We start from the raw sequence: 19,907 nt of genomic DNA on the forward strand, positions 1-19,907 counted from the left end.
ACTATATATCCATTTTTGAAAACATAAGGCAACATTTTCTTTTTTATGTAAATTCCAAAATGTTTCTTAAAAGTTACAAAAGGCCACAGTATACCATTTACCCTCCTCCTAGTTTACATTTTAGCTTTACCCATAAACCAATGCACTTACGTTTCCGATCATCACCACTGGCAACCTCAGCAAGGTACCGGAAGTAGTCTCCCTTCATCTTCAGGTAGAAGACCTTACTCTCTGGATTAGTTGCGTTGGCTATTAAATACTTATCCAACAATTCCTGAAATGAAGCGTTAGGCACTCGTGAGAGGCTATGGTTACAGCCAAGAACAGTGACAGCAGCCATCACCAATGGTCACGTGACCACAACCCCCCAGGCACAGCGTGCGCTGGAGCAGGGCCAGCGGCTGCCACTGGGGAACACTGGCTCACACAAGCCGTCAGTTCCCATGGTGAAGCTGGTCACACGATCACACCAAACAGGAGAAGCAGCCTGCCCGTCCCCTGTCTGTCCATTCGGCGAGTGAGTGACGAGGAGCCCGTGGAGGCTCGGGAGCGGAGCCAGATCCGTGAAGACCCGTGCCTTCCTGCCTAGCGCTTCCCGAGTACATACGGGAGGAGCGACAGCAGAGAAGAGTCTGACTGGATTGAGGTCTGAGGTGAGAAATGTGATTCTAGCACCAATCCCTCCTGAAACCACTCAACCAGATGTGGGCGCATTCACAAACTGGCTTCCCTTAAAAAAATAAAATAATTTTTTTCTTTATTGATTTCAGAGGAGGGGAGAGGGTGAGAGAGAGAAACATCAATGATGAAAATCATTGATCGGCTGCCTCCTGCACACCCCCTACTGGGGATCAAACCCTTGACCCCTCTATGCATAGGACGACACTCTAACCCACGTGTCAAACACAAGGCCCGAGGGCCAAATCCGTCCCGCCAGGCCTTGCAATGTGGCCCGCACCGCGCTGTCATCACTGCACTCCACTGCGTTTCCATCACAATGACAGTTTATGACTGTTCAGTAAACCATTCGGCCCGCGATTTAGGCTGGATTTTAGATTTTGGCCCCTTCTCTGATTGAGTTCGACACCCCTAGTCTAGAGCAAGTTCCTGAATTTCCTCTTCTGTGAAATACCACAGTTCCTCCAGTTTTTAATGTGTCATTCCAAGGTGTAAGTCCAAAGGGCAACCGGTAAGCAGATCCACTTCCTGATAAAATGTGTCTTTAGTGGTTTTCATTCATGAAATTCTGCTCAGCATTTGGCACGGTGCCCACCCCAAGGCAGTCGCCTGCCTGACGAACCTTGGCCACGATGGCAGCCTGCTGGGGTGCGGGCAGCAGCTCACAGGGTGCGGACTTAACACGATACAGCCACTTTCCTGAATTACTTTTTAAAAATGCTTTACTTTTTATCAAAACAATAACATGCAATAGTCAACTCTCACACTAACAATTCTAACGAAAAGCCTCCCCATTCTGTTCACTCCTTCAGCGAAGTTTTGGGTGTTTTTTTTGAAAAATCATTGCTTCATAGTGATATCTCTAATGCAAACTCAACACCACATGCTTATTCCTCCCTTGTCTGCATCTTCTCTTCACACCCAGTAAGAAGCTTAAATGACAGGTAACAAATGTACATCACACAAATTCAAAAGCAAAAGATGAGGGTCAGCAAACCAACAGGTGCTAGTCCCCAAAAACCTAAAACATGAAAGCTGTGTAATAAAACATGAAATAAGCTGAAAATGACTAAAGAACCTTTTAAGGATATGCATTTTAATATTTATGATTCAACAGATGATGCCCAAGACTGGCTTCAAAATAATGGCAGGACCATGTGTGGAAATATAAACAAAACAGAATTCATAATGACTGAATTATAAATTCAGGTTATTTATTTATTAAAATAAGCAAAGAGATTAAAGAAAGGGAAGCAGAAGCCAGGGGAAAGGACACGATACAATGAATCAAGAAAAAAAGACAGCTTGGAGGTATAAGGACTTTTATAATTTAAAAAACAAACAAAAAAACCCACAGAACAGTGGTAAAACGGAAGACATATTTTTAAAAAACACTTGAGAAGACCACTGAAGGAAAAAAATGTGGTCAAAAGATGCCATTGGAAAGCAATGTCTGATACGTCACCTAAGATAATATGAAAACAAATTCCGAGGAAGAGATGTAATTCAGAGATAATGGCTGAGACTCACAGTAATTGTATTAAGATAATAATTTTCCTAGTGGAAAAGCACACTAAATCCCAAGGAAGAGAAAAATAAATTCATATCTAAACCACCATGAAAAACTGTAGAATGCCAAGACAAACTCTTAAAGCGAGTGCTGGCTTTGGCAACAGATACTGACATTGGAATGACACAGGAAGATTAGCCTGGCCCTGGGAAAGGATCACACACACACACACACACACACACACACACACACGGCAACCAGACAAATGACGTGTTACCCACAAAGGAAGAAGCAGCATTATGTTTTCATCAGAACCATCAGCATCTTCAAAGTGCGGAGAAAAACAACTGTCCAGTAGAATTCTACAACCAGCCAGGACCAGTTTGGCTCAATGGATAGAGCGTAGGCTTGGGGACTGAAGGGTCCCGGGTTCGATTCCGGTCAAGGGCATGTACCTTGGTTGCGGGCATATCCCCGGTAGGGGGTGTGCAAGAGGCAGCTGATCGATGACTCTCTCATCGATGTTTCTAACTCTCTATCTCTCTCCCTTCCTCTCTGTATAAAAATCAATAAAATTAAAAAAAATAAAAAAAAATAAAAAGAATTCTACAACCAGCTAAAGGCACCACATAAAAGCAGGTGCAAAATGAAGACATTTTCAGACAAAGAAGTTCCCGCTCAGATCTTTCCTGAGAGAATCTGCTTAGAGTAGGAAGGAATAATGTTGAATAAAAGAGAAGTCACCAATTAGAATAATCACAGCAACTAAACATCAAGTAACTACTAAAACCTTCTGGCCACAACCCGTGAGGCTTCCCCTGTCCCAATGAGTAACTCAGGGTCCTTAGAAGATGAGTAGCCACATGTCTACTTCATGTTCACAGAGGACAGGATTTCAAAAGCTCCTTGTGTCAGTGTGTGCAAAGGAGACTTGGCTATTAATGCACGTTTCCCAACCTTTTAGAGGATTGTCTTAAATTAAGGACAGCCCAGCCAGTGTGGATTGGTGGCTGATAGCGAACCATGAAACAGGAGCTCACTGGTTCGATTCTCAGTCAGGGCACATGCCCGGCTGCGGGCTTGATCCTCAGTGGGGGGCATGCACGAGACAGCCAATTGATGTTGCACTCTCGTTGATGTTTCTCTCTCGATCCTTCTCCCTTCCTCTCTCTCAAATCAATAAAAACATTTAAAAATAAATAAAATTAAGGACATTTATGTTTTTTTCCTTTATCAAGTAAGGGTCTGCCTTTAAAGCTAATCTTGCTAAAATCTGACAACTATAATCTGCTCCCAGGAGAAAATATTTCATTGGAACAATCAAGGATCTCAAATACTTCAATAGCCTACTATCCATTTTAAAATACCTGACAAGATGTGGGTTTGTTGTTGTTAATCCTCAGCCGAGAGTATTTTTCCATTGATATGGGGGGTGGAGGGGAGGGAAGAAAAGAATGGAGGGAGGCAAAGAGAGAAAAAAGAAACATCGATGTGAGAGAGACACAGATTGGTTGCCTTCCGTAGGCGCCCCACTGGGGACGGGAATGGAACCTGCAACCCAGGAATGTGCTCTTGATCAGAAATCGAACCTGAGACCCTTCAGTGGGCCAACACTCTAACCACTGAGCACACAGACCAGGGCCATTTGAGATTTTATTGGCAAGATTTTAACCAATCACCTACATGGTAATTACTCACAAATCTGCCCCAAACCTAGCCAGGCAATTTACTTTTACAGCTCTGTACCTCAGTTTATTCATCTATAAAACAGAAGTAATGACAATCCCCACTTTATGGGGTTGTTGTGAAGATTAAATAAGTGAATACAAATTGCTCAGTATCATGCTTAGTATATAAATCTCAATCACCATGCACCACCACACAAATCTTTCTCTTAAGCATCAGACCAGGTGCTCATATATACACCGAGTGGCCAGATTATTATGATCTCTAAACTCATAATAATCTGGCCACTAAATGTGTGTGTGTGTGTGTGTGTGTGTGTGTATCTTAGAGGCCCGGTGCATGAATTTGTGCATGGGTGGGGTCCAGCCAGCCTGGCCAGGGGGAGGGGACATGGGCAGTTGGCCAGCCTGCCTGCAGGTTGAACTCCTGGTCAAGGGGACAATTTGCATATTAGCCTTTTATTATATAGGATACATATACATACACACACACACACACACACACACACACACCTGACTAGGCCTTTGGAACTTGAAACTTACTCATTTAAGAAAACATTAGTTCTGCCTTCCTAACACAATCTACTGGTGAGGACCGCCCCTCCCCCTTCAATTTTCTGTCTTAGGAGAATCACTCGCGCCGTCCTAGTTAGAAATCTGGGTGCAATCAAATGCTTCTTTGGCCTCATAATCATCCAAGCCCTGGATGTAAATTTTCTCCACGTCCAGACTTTGTTTGGAGAACTTCTCAGACAAATAACTTTGGGAGCATATGGCTCCTCTTTCTTAACTAGGAACCACTGAAGGAAGGAACAGACTCTGATCCTAGCTACCAGGCTCATCAGCGCTGCCTCTGACTCTTCTCCCCACTGCCCACCTGAGCAGGCTTCACGCCCACAGCATTTGACCTAGAGCTCCCCAGCCCCATTCCTATTCCTATACCCGAGTCAGCCCTATCACTTCACCCCAACGGATCCAATAACTCATGGCGCTCCCAGGCTTTAGGGCTCTTCTCTCTCATCCACTCTGTGCTCTGCTGCCAATCGGCTCTAAGGCAGCGGTTCTCAGCCTGTCTAATGCTGCGGCCCACAGGCTGAGAGCCGCTAGCAGGGTCGCCTCAGGCCATCGGAAACCACAGATATTTACATTACGATTCATAACAGCAGCAGAATCACAGTGATGAAGTAGCAATGAAAATAATTCTATGGTTGGGGTCACCACAGCATGAGGAGCTAGATTAAAGGGTTGTGGCGTTAGGACGGTTGACAACCGCACTGCCTTAGATACTTGCTATTTACTGGTGTCCAGAAACTACTACAGCCACTGTTTGTGAAGGAAAAGACATGATAGTAGAAAAACAAGTTTTTCTTTTTTTAAAGGAAAACAAAACAGTAAGTCAAATCTCAGTTTAGTCATAAGTAATCTAACTGAACAGACATCATATATATATATATATATATATATATATATATATATATGTATGTATATATATATAGTGTGTGTGTATATATACATATATGTATATATATTATTGATTTTTTACAGAGAGAAGGGAGCGAGATAGAGAGTTAGAAACATGGATGAGAGAGAAACATCGATCAGCTGCCTCCTGCACACCCCCCACTGGGGATGTTCCTGCCACCAACGTACATGCCCTTGACAGGAATCAAACCCGGGCCCTTTCAGTCCCCTGGACGACGCTCTATCTACTGAGCCAAACCGGTTTCGGCTGGACAGACATCTTGATTATCTAATAAAAAGGATGTTCTTATAACTCAAATGAGCCAAACACCTTGCTAGCTTAGTAAATAGGTCACATTCTGCTTTACCCTCAGGATGCTATTAGAGATCAGTAACAGCTGTGCCAGTGAAGACAGCAGCGCCCTTTCCCAGGAGCTGTCTGTGTAAGTCGGTGACAAACTGAATTAAGCCGTTTGTACGTTACAGAAATCACCCCATGACTACAGATGAATCTCCCACCTGTGGCCAGCCCATGCCACACACACTGACCTGTGCTGTCTCACACACAGCCCTCTGCTCCAGCCGCTGGCCTACAGCGCTGTCACAGGGCACCGGGCAGGGACTGCACTTGCTGCTAAACCTGGCGGGGTACTGCGAATAGTCAATGAACTACTGAGTGCAGCACAGAAGCCACCGTGGGGAGTACAGCACTGCTCCATTGGTACAGAGGGAAACGGCTCTTCTCCTTACACAGCCTGCCCGCTCCCCAGCAGGTCTGCGTGGGCACTGCACAGCCAGCCAGAGCACCCGCACCCCGCAAGCTCCAGACCAAGCGGAGCGGCCTCATCAGACGGCGTGGAGAAGAGAAGACGCCATTCGTGTGGCAGCACCTTCTTTCATGTGGGAGAACCAGCCAAGGTGAGAGCACACGGCACACGTGCTGGGAAGCTCCGCAGCTGAAGAGGAGGGAGGAAGACCAGCGAGAACGGAGGCTGGAGCCAGGCAAAGGCCGGGGGGCTCCGTCCCGTTAAGGAGCTTGGACTCCACCTGGTGTGGCAATGACCGTGAACGGTTAAAAGCAGCCATTACTTTCTCCCCCGGGTCTTTACAGGAAAACCAGCACCTAGTAAAAGAGATAGAAGCAAGCCTCTCTGGTTGAAGAGCTAGGATGCAGAAAGACGTGATTCTCCACCACTTCCACACTAGACAGAAGCCAGACAGGAGAATGATCTAGTGCAGTACGTGTGCCCCCAGGGGTGTGGGAAGTCTGGTGGGGGTACGCGTTGCACCGGAGTTTGGTGGGGATATGCACTGCACAGTGCTTAGCTGCGCCCAATTCTACGTTCTCATGAGTACGATGGGTACTCAGCGTTACGAAAATTATAGAAGGGGTGCACATATGTCAAAAGTTTGGGAAACACTGCTCTAGAAGCAGGGGTGTAAAAGGCTTCACGGTAAAGGCAGTGGGGATGGAAAGAGCACTGAAGGAGAAAAGCTGAATTTGAGTTCACAGCTAACCAGCTGAGGAACTAAACCTGTAACGGCAAGAAAAGGGATCTAAAATATTGTTATAGTTTTAACTGACTATGGGACGAGGGCAATGACACCTACATTGTACCTTGCAGGACAGGTATGATGTCCACTTTTAGGAAAGGGAAAAGGCTTTACAAACGAGAAAGCAGTGGTGGGATGGAAGCAGAATACGGGAGTGTTTAGGTAAACAATTTAGCTGGAGCACAAAGAATGAGGTAATTATAAATTTTCCTTAAGTTAACTTTATGCCAAACTACTGCTGATTATTGCATAAGCTGACGTGTCAAATTAAGAGTCTTTTTCATACGTGACAACTGGGCAGCCACATGAAAAGAACGAAGAAGGCTGGGCCAAACCACCTTGGAATTAACTCAAAATGAACCAAAACCATAACGTAAGAGCCAGACAATACCCCTCTCAGTGAAAGCACCAGGGTAAGTTTTCATGGCCTTGGATCAGGCAATGGTTTCTTAGGTATTTCATCAAAAACACAAGCAACCTATTAATAAAAAACCCACAAAACTGACTTCATCAAAATCAGCACCTTTGAATGTTTTGGCAGGTGTGGGAAAGGGGAGGGAGAAATGAAAGTCCCCATGGCGCCATCAGCGCAGCAGTGCCCCTTATCCATAGTTTTGCTCTCCTTGATTTCAATTACCCACGGTCAACCCCAGTCCAAAGATATTACATGGAAAATTCCAGAAACAAACAATGCCTAAGTTTTAAATTGCATGCTTTTGTCAGCATTGTCATGAAATCTTGTGCGGCACCACTTCGTCCTGCCAGGATGTCACTCATCACTCCCTCCCTTGTCCAGTGTCTCCCTGAAGGACGTCCTGCCCGTTAGCCCGTGAGCAGCCAGCTCAGCATCGGATGGGCGGTAGCCCTACTTTACTTCCTGATGTCCCAAAGCAGAGGACAGCGATGCTGGCAATCAAACGTGCAAAAGAGAAGCCATCAGTTCTCACGCAGTCTCTATAGGGGGCACTACCCACGGTTTCACGCATCCACTGGGGTCTTGGAATGTGTCCCTGTGGATAGGGGCTGAGGGGATAGGGTAGCTTGATAAAGTCACTTCAATCTATACCATTTCCTGTGCAAATGGATGTTTCAATGTTATATATAATTTTACAGTATGTTGAAAGCTAAATTACATAGAAATTAACTTTCATACAGCAAAAGGGTGTTAATGGAATACTTAGTTCTTCCCAAATCTAAGTTTTGACTCCACCAAACCAACTACCTGTCTCTGCGATCAGCCCCAAATCGTCTGGAGCGTTTTCGGACTAAGGGGTGCGTGACCCTTTCCCGGGACCGTTCTCACCTCCTCGCCGTCCGTCTGAATCCCAAGGGCAGCGCCACACTGAAAAGTAGGCATATTGTACCAGGCAGAAAGGTTAGAACACTGATATAGGTTTCACGGCAGACATCTACTTCTCCAGTTTTTAAAAGAAAGAACACTGAGCTGTGTTCAAGTGTTTGCTTGGTGGAATGAGCAAAACAAGAGGGAAAATAGAAGTGCTAATTCTAGATGAGTAATATCAGTGAAAGTTACTCGGGCTTAAAAAGTCCGACCTGATGCCCTGCCAGTGTGGCTCACAGACCAGGTCATGGTTCAGTTCCCCGTCAGGGCATAGCCCCAGATTTCAGGCTCAATCCCCAGTGGAGGGCGTACAGGAGGCAGCCAATCAATGATCCTTTTTCATCACTGATGTTTCTATTTCTCTCTTGCTCCCCTTTCCTCTCTCTGAAATATAAATTCTATTTAATAAAGAGGAAATATGCATATTGACCATCACAAAGATGGCGGCATCCATAGCCACCAGATGGCAGCGCCCAGTGCCCCAGTCCTTTAACTCTCACCATGGTGAAGGGCAAGCAAGCCCCGCAGAGAGCAGACAGCAGGGCCTGTGGCGACAATGAGCAGATAGGTCCACAGAGAGCAGTAAACCGCGGGGAGCGGGCCTAAGCCGCCAGTAGGACATCCCCCGAGGGCTCCCAGATTGGAGAGGGTACAGGTCTGGCTGAGGCCCCCACCGCTCACGAATTTTGTGCCCTGGTCCACACACATACACACACACACACACACACACACACCTTTTAAGTTTGGCCTGAAAAGCAGTACATTTATGGTTCCATATACCTTCTCATTTATTTCCCAGAATCACCCAACACTCACAAGCAGCACTCTAAGGCTGTCCTATAAGAAAGCATTCATTACACTGACAGGTCCTTATCGCCACGGCCTCACCACCTGTACCAGTGAGAGTTTCTCCCTTCTCTCAGGAAAGCCGGCAGCACTCATCCAGGAGGCAGGCACATCATCAGTCAGTGAACCAGAGCATACAACACGTGATGTATTATAGTACCACTCGGCCCAATTCGACTGAGCACAGGCCCGGTGACAGAGATCATGGAATACTGCTCATCGTGGGAAAGAATGTACACGGAGAGCGAAGATCTGTGGGAAAGACCGGTTCCACTGAAACAGTTCAACTGGTGCCGGCTAGCAGCTCACCTGGCTGACTAGCTCTGAGTTTCCCACCTTGGCATTACTGACGTTCTGGGAGGCAAAATTCTACCACTGAAGCACCAAATGCCCTTTGAGGCATTACTGACGTTCTGGGCTGGTAAGTCCTATTGTGGGGATTTCCCCATGCATGTGATGTTTAGAAGCGCCCAGGCCTCTACTCATCATGTTAGCAGCCCCCACCCATCAAATCTGTCTCCAGCATGGCCCACTGTCTCCTGGGGTAAATGTAAGACCCCTGGGAAGCACGGGCCTAACTTACATTCATATGCCTACATGTGCAATATTCCACTCCATTTCACTCTCCAGGAACACAACTTTTGTCTTCAAGGAGCTTATAATCTAAAAGCCAGAAAGGTCTACAGTCAAGGTGGATTTTATTGCAATATTCTGTAAATGAGCAGGGCTTCAAAATGACAATTCTGGCAGTTTCCCCACCAGAGCAATCTCCCCGCCCTCTTAGCTTACAGACATCGCGTCTTGTCTATCTTGAACCACACAAATTCCTCAAAACCGAGGCTCATGGCTCACACTGTGCGCGCCAGTCAGTCCCCCGTGTGGAGGGACAAACATGTTCCATTCCACCTGGAGGCTCACCAGCGGCTCCACCTCTCACCAGGCTTGGGGTGCCGGACACGTTCCTCACTCCCTATGGCCCAGTCCTCTCCCGTCACACAGAAACAATACCACCAAACCTAACTCATGGGAACAAAGTCAGTATGTGAAGTGCTTAAGATAGTGGTTAACGGATATAAGTGCCCAATAACTGTCAGTTATTGTTTTAATTACAAGCCTATAATAGCAGGCACCATCATCACTAATTTATGGATGAAGAAACAGAGCCTGAGATCAACAAGCTTGTCCAGTCACAAAACTATACGGTTATGAAGCAATGATTCAAAAACAATCTGTCTTGATTCCAGAGCCCATAACTTTCCCAATATGTCAATAAAATTACATTAAGATTAATTAACTATCAAAAATAATGTAATCAGTGTTACTTCAAAATCACAACCAGCACTATACATTGTCATTAAGAGATTAATTTATAACCTACCTAAATTCAAGCATACTAAAGTTTACAGAGCCTTTGCATACTGACACAGCAACCTTAGTTTCTATATACCATTTTAATATTGGAAAAGTCAGAACATGGACCTCAGTCCTGAAACGGTTTAATATAATACATCACCAAAGCAGCCTGTTGGGAAGACCATCAACGTGAGAAGTAACATGAGGCTGAGACAAAGGTTACCCCAAGGCTGTCATCTGGTCCAGGAGAGAGATTGTTCTAAGTCCCAGAAGGTTCTGTGGATCCTTTGATTTCATCAGTTTGCCCAGACCTCATGCCCAAGTGCTTAATGACACACATCTCACACGCTGCTTGGTTGTCCTACAACTTAATCTTTTTCACTTAAATTTTGAATTACGATTACCAATGATGTCTGTATACCCCTCCCTGAAGCCATTTCACTAAAGTCATTATTAGTTTTTCTACATTTCATATACCATTGATATGTTCTCCAAACTGAACTTTAAAAAACAGCTAGAGCCTATATAATTTTATAGTCCCCCCCCCAAAAAAAAAATCAGACTTGAAAGAGACCTAAAAATTTTAGCCCAACCCTCTGGTTTCACAATGACACTGGGACACAGAGATAACTTGGTAAAATCTTCTCTAATATCTGATTTAATCTATAGAGTTTGGTCATTTGGGCCCTTTATTTTTTAATATTTTTATTGATTTCAGAGAGGAAGGGAGAGATAGAGAAACATCAATGATGAGAGGATCATTGATGGGCTGCTTCCTGCATGCCCCCTACTGGGGATCAAGCCCACAACCCAGGCATGTGCCCTGACCAGAATCGAACCCGGGACCTTTCAGTCCGCAGGCCGACGCTCTATCCACTGAGCCAAACCGGTTTCGGCTCCTTTGGATTTGTAATATACTTTCTGCCTCACAGTTGAGTAGCCTCTCAATACAGTGCTTACAAAAGGGTTAAGTCGTCCACCATGTTCATTTTGAGTAAATAGTTCAAATAATCTCACTCCCAACCTACTCTCTGTAGGGAAAGAGGAGGCTGAGGATCTCTGCTATTTAGGACCAATATTTTGCTTCTACGCTGTTACTATTACTAGTCTCCTGTAGGAGTGCACCTCCTTCCTCACACCGTCTTCTCCTTCCTGTTCACGCAGGAAAGGAAACCTCACTACGGCACCATGTGCAGCAATGGCAGCTTTCACTCCTTTCCTCACCATTTTGACAAACTCGGCTCTGGGTGTTGCCAACCCACGCTACACAAGTCATTAAGAAATCTCCAATGTCTCCCCACAGCACCCCAATGAGGAACCCCCTGGCGTTCATGCTCATGTGGCTCTTCCCTTCTCCAGGTGTTTCTCCTGCAGCAGCTCTACACACACTTTGTTCCCCACCCCGAACCTTTTTCCTGAGTCAGGCCCGTCCTGTCCATTCCTTCTGCCTGGAATACTGACCCCTCCCAACCTCCACCTCCCTCAACGTTCACTCCCAAAACCACGCTTTGGGAAGCCTTTCCTGAGGGTTCTGCTTCCTTAAAACTACAGAACTGGTTTGGCTCCGTGGATAGAGCTTCGGTCTGCAAGAATCCCAGGTTCACTTCCTGTTAAGGGCACATGTCCAGGTTGTGGGCTCCATCCCCAGTAGGGGGCATGCAGGAGGCAGCAGGTCAATGATTCTCTCATCATTGATGTTTCTACCTCTCTCTCTCTCCCTTCCCCACCCCCCTCTCTGAAATCAATAAAAATATACTAAAACACACACACACACACACACACACACACACAAATAGACATAACTTGTTCAAAACCACTTTACGGGAATTCTATCCTTTACGTTTTGGTTTTCTCGCATTCACTCCTATGTTTGGAGGACAACACCAGGGCTCAGCTGTGTTCTTCCTCATACTGCTCATGAGCTCAGCCAAGCTCTCCAACACAGCTGTCAAGTGGAAGGTAGCCTTTGCTAGGGTTTTAATGACGGGTTGGCCAGTAAGTCACAATTAGACTCAGGCAATTTCACCAATAAAATATTTTATTTATGCCTCAGATTGATAAAGTTAAACTCTTCTATTTCACTTATACAAAAAATTGTCTTAATTTCAGGGGAGGACAATTTTTTTTTTATACCAAGTGACTTAGCAATTAAGCAAAACTCTTCTCCACATATGCCATCATAGATACTAAAATTTTAAGAGCCATGGGTTAAAAAAATATTCCTTTGGCTCAGAATTAACTTGCTAGAGAACAGGAACAGATTTTGCGGTAGTTGGGAATGACTGCAGGGCAATAATCACTGAAGAGAGCTGACATGTGCTTCGTGAGCCCCCCCAAACCTAGAAAAGCCCCCGTTACCCTCTGGAATCTATGAGCCTGCCCTTGGTGAAGTGCCTCCCTGTGCCAGGCAGGGAGTGGAAGCTAAGATACCGACGAACACAACTACGCACGCAAATAATTCCTAAATAAGGCACTCGGCGCACCCCGGCAAGGCTTTCTTGCCCCCTCACCAGCCATCTCCGTGGCTGCTGGGATCACATTACTGTGTTAGAAAAGTAGGTGAGAGAAGTTCACCACTCCAGGATGTCACGCTGGTACTTAAGTCTCAAAAACCTATCTTTGCTCAAAAGACCCGTGCAGTGACAGCGCCAAGAAGGTGAATCAGGACGCTCACCGCTCCATCGCAGGCCCCGCGGCCAGTGCGGACAGCTCGGAAGCTGGAAAGCTCTCCGGCTGCCCCGCAGCCCCGCACAGGGAGCATTGCAAGCCCCGCCGTGGGTGTTTCCCTGCAGAAACGGCACCAAACCCGAGACTCCCCTTTAGGTGGAGTTGCCCCCTCCCCGCCTTCTGAGCAGCGAAAAAGCTCCACCGATAAGCTCTCCCTTGAAAAATGAAGTGACCCGTTCAGATTTGCAAAATGAAGTCCCCGGCCAGCGTGGGAAGGCCTCCCACACACATGGGCGTCTTTGCAAAAGGTGCCCGCCTGCCCCTTCTCAGCCGGAGCCTGAGCCCGGGGATGGCTTGCATGCGGGTCCAGGGGTCCCAGGCGGCCTGGGCGAGCCGAGAGGCCCCTTTCGGCCGCGGGGAACCCCGCCTGGGTGTCTCCCGGCCCCACGGGGAGGGCAGGGGGCAGCCACCCCGGGAAAGGCCTGCTGCCGCTGCTGAGGCAGCTGCTCGCAGCCGCCACGGGGAGAGCCCGCTCCGGAGCCCGAGGCTCGCTGCCCTCGCACCCCCTCCGGGCGGGCGCTGCCCCCCGGCCCGCTGCCCTCGCACCCGGTCCGGGCGGGCGCTGCCCCCCGGCCCGCTGCCCTCGCACCCGGTCCGGGCGGGCGCTGCCCCCCGGCCCGCTGGTCTCGCACCCCCTCCGGGCGGGCGCTGCTCCCCGGCCCGCTGCCCTCGCACCCGCTCCGGGCGGGCGCTGCCCCCCGGCCCGCTGCCCTCGCACCCGGTCCGGGCGGGCGCGGCCCTGCACGGGGACACTCACCAGCACGGCGGTGCAGATGGAGCGCAGCTCCGACTCCACCTTCTCCCGGTAGTCCTTGATGAGCTGCAGCTTCTTGTCCGACGTGTCCGTCTTCTGCTCGATGCTGGAGATGACCCGCCAGGCGGAGCGGCGGCCGCCCACCACGTTCTTGTAGGCCACCGACAGCAGGTTGCGCTCCTCGTTGGACAGCTCGGCGCCCTGCTCCGTCACGGCCTTCATGCAGGTGGCCATGTCGTCGTAGCGCTCGGCCTGCTCGGCCAGCTTCGCCTTCTGGATCAGCTCCGTCTTCTCCATCGGGGCGCGGGCAGGGGCGCGGGCAGGGGCGCGGGCGGCACCGGCGGGTCGGGGTCCGGGTCGGCGGCGGCGGCGGGCGGACGGCCTGCGGGCGGCGGGGCGGGGCGGGGCGGGGGCGGCGCCGTCAGACAATGCCCGCCGCCCGCCGCCCCTTTTGTCCGCCCCGCGCGCCGCTCGGTTGAATTTCCCTCCCCCGCCCACGCTCCCCGCGGGCCGCGAGGGGGCCCCGGCGCGGGCGGCCCGGGGCGGGGGCGGAGGAGGCGGAGGCGGCGGAGGAGGAAGGGCCGCGCCCGCCCGCCCGCCCGCCCGCCCGGCCCGGCCCTGCCCAAGATGGAAGCGGCCGTTGGCTCGCCCTTTCCCGCCGGAGCCGCCCCGAAGGAGAGCGGCGTCCAGGCCGCCCGCCTCCCCGGGGCCGGTCCCCGCCCCGCCCGCGGGCCCGGCCGCCAGGCCCAGGCGGGGCCCGGGACGCCCGCGCTCACCTTCACGTCTCCGCGGCCGCGGCGAGTCCCACCACCTCGGTCCGCTCCTGGCGCTCGGCGAGGACCCTCCCGTCTCAGCCTAGCCCGCCGCCGAGGGGCGGGGCGCCGGCGCCGCGGCCTAGCTCCCGCCGGCCAATGGCGCGCCGAGGGGCCCCGGGGAGTCCCGCCCCCCGCGCCGCCGCCGGCCAATGGGGCCCGAGCGCGCGGAAGGGGGCGCGGGGGGCGGGGCGCGCGGGCCCGCGGCGGCTCGCAGGGTGGGTCGGCCTGGGCAAGCTCGGTTGGCCGGCAGGCTGCGGCTCTGGCCACGGGGTTTCCTCCAATTAGATCCAGGGTACAAGGACGTCACTGTTGCCATTGCGATGCCGCCGCCGCCGCCGCCCTCAGGCTCCCCCCTCCCCTCCGCCTTCCCCGGCGTCCCCGGCGCCGAGTGGGTGCGGCCCGGGAGCCAGAGGCTCGCCCGGCCTCGCCCGCCGCAGCCGCGGTGCAGAGCGGCCTGGCATCGCGCGGCCCGGGGCAGCTGCGGCCCCACGCGGCCAGGCCCGGCCCGCCAGGGCGACACCCTGGGCTGTGGGGTTGCACCGGCGCCTTTCTCTCCGCCGCCTCCCTCCCTCCCTGTGCGTGACAAAGGTTTGGAGCTCCCTCCACCGAGCCCGGCCCTGAAGGACGCTGGGAGCCGGGCTGCGAGTTAGACACGATCCCATCCCCCCCCCAGGAGGAACGAGCTGCTGGAGAAAGGGGCTCAGGCATGGCTTTGACATGAGAAATGCAAGTGTTTCCGACTTGGGCACCTAAAACCTGAAATTCCTTCCCCCTGTAAAACACTCCCAGGAAGTCCAGGCAGGTCTCCCTGGCAATGCCAGGTATCGTGATTTTCTTTAAAGTGAGAAATGAGGGGGAGTGGGGGGGGGGGGCAATGGTAAGATATGTACACATATAATACCTTAATAAAAATGAGAAAAATGAAAAAATAAAGTGAGAAATGACATTAAAGATCATTTTGAAGAAAAACACCCATTAATCCCTCCCCACCCCTCTACCCCCAAAAAGCAACCATTTTTAGAGTTCTTTCCAGCCTTTTCAGATGATGCGTCTAAATGCGCATTTCCCACATCGTTGTGTTGTGTGTGCACACTTTGTGTTCTGGCCTTGTGTTTGAGGGGCCGCCCGGAAAGCTACTCTCCCTGGATGGAGACTCCTGACTGGCTCCCAGTGCAGGCCTTGGGAGCCGAGGAAGATTGCCCCGCATGCCGTTAATTTGGGGTCATCGCTGGCACCTTCCTTTCCCTGTGCCCAGGAGACACTGCCCTCCAGCCCTCGCTTCCCTCCTGGCACATCCCCAGTGCCCTCCCGGGAAAGGCGGCTGTCCTGGGCGCCCGGAAACCTGCTTTTGTGTCGTCTGCACGTGAACATTGCCATCTGTGCGCACTTGGCCACGATTCCGCTCCAGCACATCCGAGGGAGAATGGGTCCCTGAAAACAAAGGATGCCAAATAGACAAATAAAAATAATTAAGTAGAACGGCAGGTGCGGCTCAGGGGTTGAGCGTTGACCTATGACCCAGGAGGTCACAGTTTGATTCTGGGTCAGGGCACAGGCCTGGGTTGCGGCTCCATCCCCAGGGTGGGGCGTTCAGGAGGCAGCAGATCCATGATTCTCTCTCATCACTGAAGTTTCTATGTTTCTCTCCCTATCCCTTCCTCTCTGAAATAAATAAAAACATTTAAAATAATAATACTTAAAATAATAATAATAATAGAAATTTCAAAAGAAAGCAAAAGATGCCACAGCTAGGAAAGCATTTCAGATTGGAAGTGGAGACGGGAGCAGATGTAGAGCATCTCAAGCAAGCAAGCTCTGAGCATGCAGACCCATCGAGGGAGGTGCTGACTTTTCAGAAACCAGGGCTCCCACCAGCTGCCCCTCCCTGTCCGGCTGGCAAAGGCTGCTTTGTGCTGTGAGGGACCGGGGCAGCCGGGCTGGGAGGGGCCCGTGTCCTCCTGCAGAAATGCCTTCCTGTGCCCGGCATCCTAACGGAGGGCCCCGCTGTTATTTCTGGAATCCCCGGGCCGGGCTGCAGACACACGCATGTTTATGGCCGTGTGGGCTGGGGTGGAGCCGACACCAAGGAATCCCATTGGAAAGAATTTGCATGTGGAAGGTCAGAGAAAATGCTTTCTGGGTGACCAGTGACTGGAATGAGAGACAGCTCAGTCAGGGAGGGACCAGTGGAGGTAGATGGGGGGAGAAGGGCGCGCGGGGCGGGGACTGTCAGGGCCTGAGCCTTTGTGGGAGGGAGGGAGGGAGGGGACAAGCACAGGAATGCTTTGTCCAAAGCCCGGGCTGCACTGCCACCTCCCAGGTGACCTTGGGCGAGATGTGACTGCGCACCTGCAGCTCAGCCTGAAATGCCTGTTCTCGTTCAATCATCAAATACGTACGGAGCGCCCGCTTCTTTATTAGGATCATCTGGAATTGGGGGCCAAGCTGCTCAGGAACCATCGCACCCTGTGACCTCGCTAAGGGCTTTATGGGGACGGAGGAGCGCGCTCAGACCTAAGCTCCTCGGCACCTGGAGAACGCAGGCTGAGAACCGGAAGGCTCGGGAGGTGCCCGGAGGCGGACACACAGAGCTCCCGTCTAGTGAGTGAGCACACGGGCCCAACACACGTCTTCGAGCGTTGAACTTGCCTGATGCCACTCTGACATCGGGGCTGTTGTGATCACAGAGCAGGAAGCGGAGGCCCAGGGAGGGCAGGTGTCCTGCACAGAGTCGCCCAGCTCATGGGGGGGCAGAGCCTGGACGGAGCCTGTGCCGCAGGTCTCTGCCCTGAGGCTCTCCTGCCTCTGCTCGGTGCTGCGGTACGCTATCTCGGTGCAGCTCAGAAAGGCTGACCAGACTCTGTCTTCTAGGGGCTCCGTCCTCGTGAACGGGCCACGGGGTGAGCATCCCTGGCCGCTGTCCCTGGAGGACTCGGGAACAGACCACGAATGAGAAGGACACAAAGCTGCTCTTTCTTTGTCGGGTGGTCTCCTTACTGTTCTCTAAGGGCCTCGGTGAGAGGCTGCCAGGACGCTGACTGGAAGCCAGAAGGCCCCAAATCCCAGCCCTGCTCTTCGTCTGAGGTTTGATCTTCACGGCAAAAATTGAGTTCGTCGCCCATAGGAACGGATCTCCCACGTAACCCGAGGACCTACCGTATTTTTCGGACCATAAGACGCTCCGGACCATAAGACGCACCAGTTTTTAGAGAAGGGAAATGAAGAAAAAAAGATTCTGAAACAAATAGTGTCCTAAAATATTTTATGTGCATTAAAACCCAACATCACAGTCATAAACACATGTAATCAACCCTGTAAAGTAAACAGCAGCATTTAGAACCATTTTAGAGCCGGGCAAGCACACAGAGACCACACAGAGCCGGGCAAGTAAAAAAACTTTTTTTTTTAAGTATATGTGTAGGCTATATTTGGACCATAAGACGCAGGGACTTTTCCCCCCCACTTCTGGGGGGAAAAAAGTGCGTCTTATGGTCCGAAAAATACGGTATGTATCGTCTCTTCTGCTTCTCTAGAGAAACTTCAGGTGCATTTTAAGTCTCCACAAACGATACGCTCTCTTCAAAGCTTTTTGTGTATGTCCATGGCCCAGCAGTCCCTCCTCCCTCCCCTGTCAGCTGGTGAGCTTCCTGAGGGCAGGGGTGTCCTTTGTTCCATTTTTTTCCTGAACGATGATGATTTCAACCCCAAACGTTAGCGCCCGCGTCAGAAAGTGTCCCTGCTTTCCAAGCTGGTGGCGGGAGGGGTGGGTGTCATTTCTTGAGAAGTCTCACCGTGCATCTTTGTTCTTCACGTCTCTGCCTCTTTTCCCCAGAAGAACATCTCCACTGGACACATTTCTCACCTGAAAGCTGTTCCTTCACAGGAGACACAGCTCGTTTTCAGGATAAACTATTGCATCCCTGCCAGAAGTATTTGTCTCATGAAAATAATGCTGAATGGTTTGTTGTTTTTAAGGTTTCCTTTAAAAAAAAATTATGTATTTCTTTATTGATTTCAGAGAGGAAGGAAGAAGAAAAGAGAGAAATAGAAACATCCATGATGAGAGAGCATCATGGATCAGCTGCCTCCTGCATGCCCTCCACTGGGGATCAAGCCCACAACCCAGGCCTGTATGTGCCCTTGACAGGAATCGAACCTGGGACCCTTCAGTCCACAGGCTGATGCTCTATCCATTGAGCCAAGCCGGCCAGGGCTTTAAGGTTTCCTCAACACAAGTGAGGGATTATGACCCCACTGCACAGCTGGGTAAACTGAGGCCCAAGGCGGTTGAATTACCTGTCTACATCGGTAAGCTAGAGGGTTAATGTTCAAAACCAGGTCTGGGATTCCCGTCTTTTAGGGCACAGACAAGACTCTGGGTCCTGCCGAAACCGGTTTGGCTCAGTGGATAGAAGTAGGGGTGTCGAACTCAATCAGAGAAGGGGCCAAAATCTAAAATCCAGCCTAAATCGCGGGCCAAATGGTTTACTAAACAGTCATAAACTGTCATTGTGATGGAAACGCAGCGGAGTGCAGTGATGACAGCGCGGTGCGGGCCACATTGCAAGACCTGGCGGGACGGATTTGGCCCGCGGGCCTTGTGTTTGACACATGTGGGATAGAGCATCAGTCTGCAGACTGAAAAGTCCCAGGTTCGATTCCAGTCAAGGGCATGTACATTGGTTGCGGGCACATCCCCAGTGGAGGGTGTGCAGGAGGCAGCTGGTCGATGATTCTCTCTCATCGATGTTTCTAGCTCTCTATCCCTCTCCCTTCCTCTCTGAGAAAAATAATTTTATATATATATATATATATATATATATATATATATATATATATATATAGACTCTGGGTCTTGCCACGGACGAGGGAGGCCCTGAGCTGAGGCTTGCTGGCGGGGAACAATGATTAGTTGTCTGAAGCTGGTGGGTGGCTAAGTTGACGTAGGCCAGTAAGTCAGAGCTGGTTTTATGCCCATATAGAAGCAGTCTCTGTTTCTACTCTCCTGGTATCTAGCTGCAAGGAGAGGGTACCTCCTCCCCCTGTGTCCCTTTCCCCCCTCCCCAGGCTCCCCATGGGCGGTGACCCTCCTGCGGGCAGAGCTTCACGGCTCTTGCTCCCCGGTGACTCTGACCAGCCGTGGAAGGCCTTGGGGGAGGGTGTTTGGAGAGGGAATCGAGGC

At 50.7% G+C, this 19,907-nt stretch overlaps 1 protein-coding gene across 3 annotated transcripts in view; it reads right to left on the minus strand.

Annotated features, from left to right (window-relative positions):
* Positions 1-14,817, minus strand: part of YWHAQ (tyrosine 3-monooxygenase/tryptophan 5-monooxygenase activation protein theta) — a 30,063-nt gene extending 15,246 nt beyond the window's left edge. For all 3 annotated transcript variants that reach the window (XR_004987020.2, XM_045579740.1, XM_036432546.2), the window contains exons 1-3: positions 14,687-14,817; positions 13,914-14,292; positions 151-274 (exon numbers count right to left, since the gene is read on the minus strand). Coding sequence is in view for 2 of the 3 variants with exons in the window: in XM_045579740.1 (XP_045435696.1) it covers positions 151-274; positions 13,914-14,207 (418 nt within the window). In the remaining variant the exon portion in view is untranslated. The remainder of the gene's footprint in view (positions 1-150; positions 275-13,913; positions 14,293-14,686) is intronic.
* Positions 14,818-19,907: the final 5,090 nt, after the last annotated feature.

Source organism: Pipistrellus kuhlii, unplaced genomic scaffold, assembly GCF_014108245.1.
Source record: "Pipistrellus kuhlii isolate mPipKuh1 unplaced genomic scaffold, mPipKuh1.p scaffold_m20_p_112, whole genome shotgun sequence".
In the NCBI taxonomy this organism is placed as follows: Eukaryota; Metazoa; Chordata; class Mammalia; order Chiroptera; family Vespertilionidae; genus Pipistrellus; species Pipistrellus kuhlii.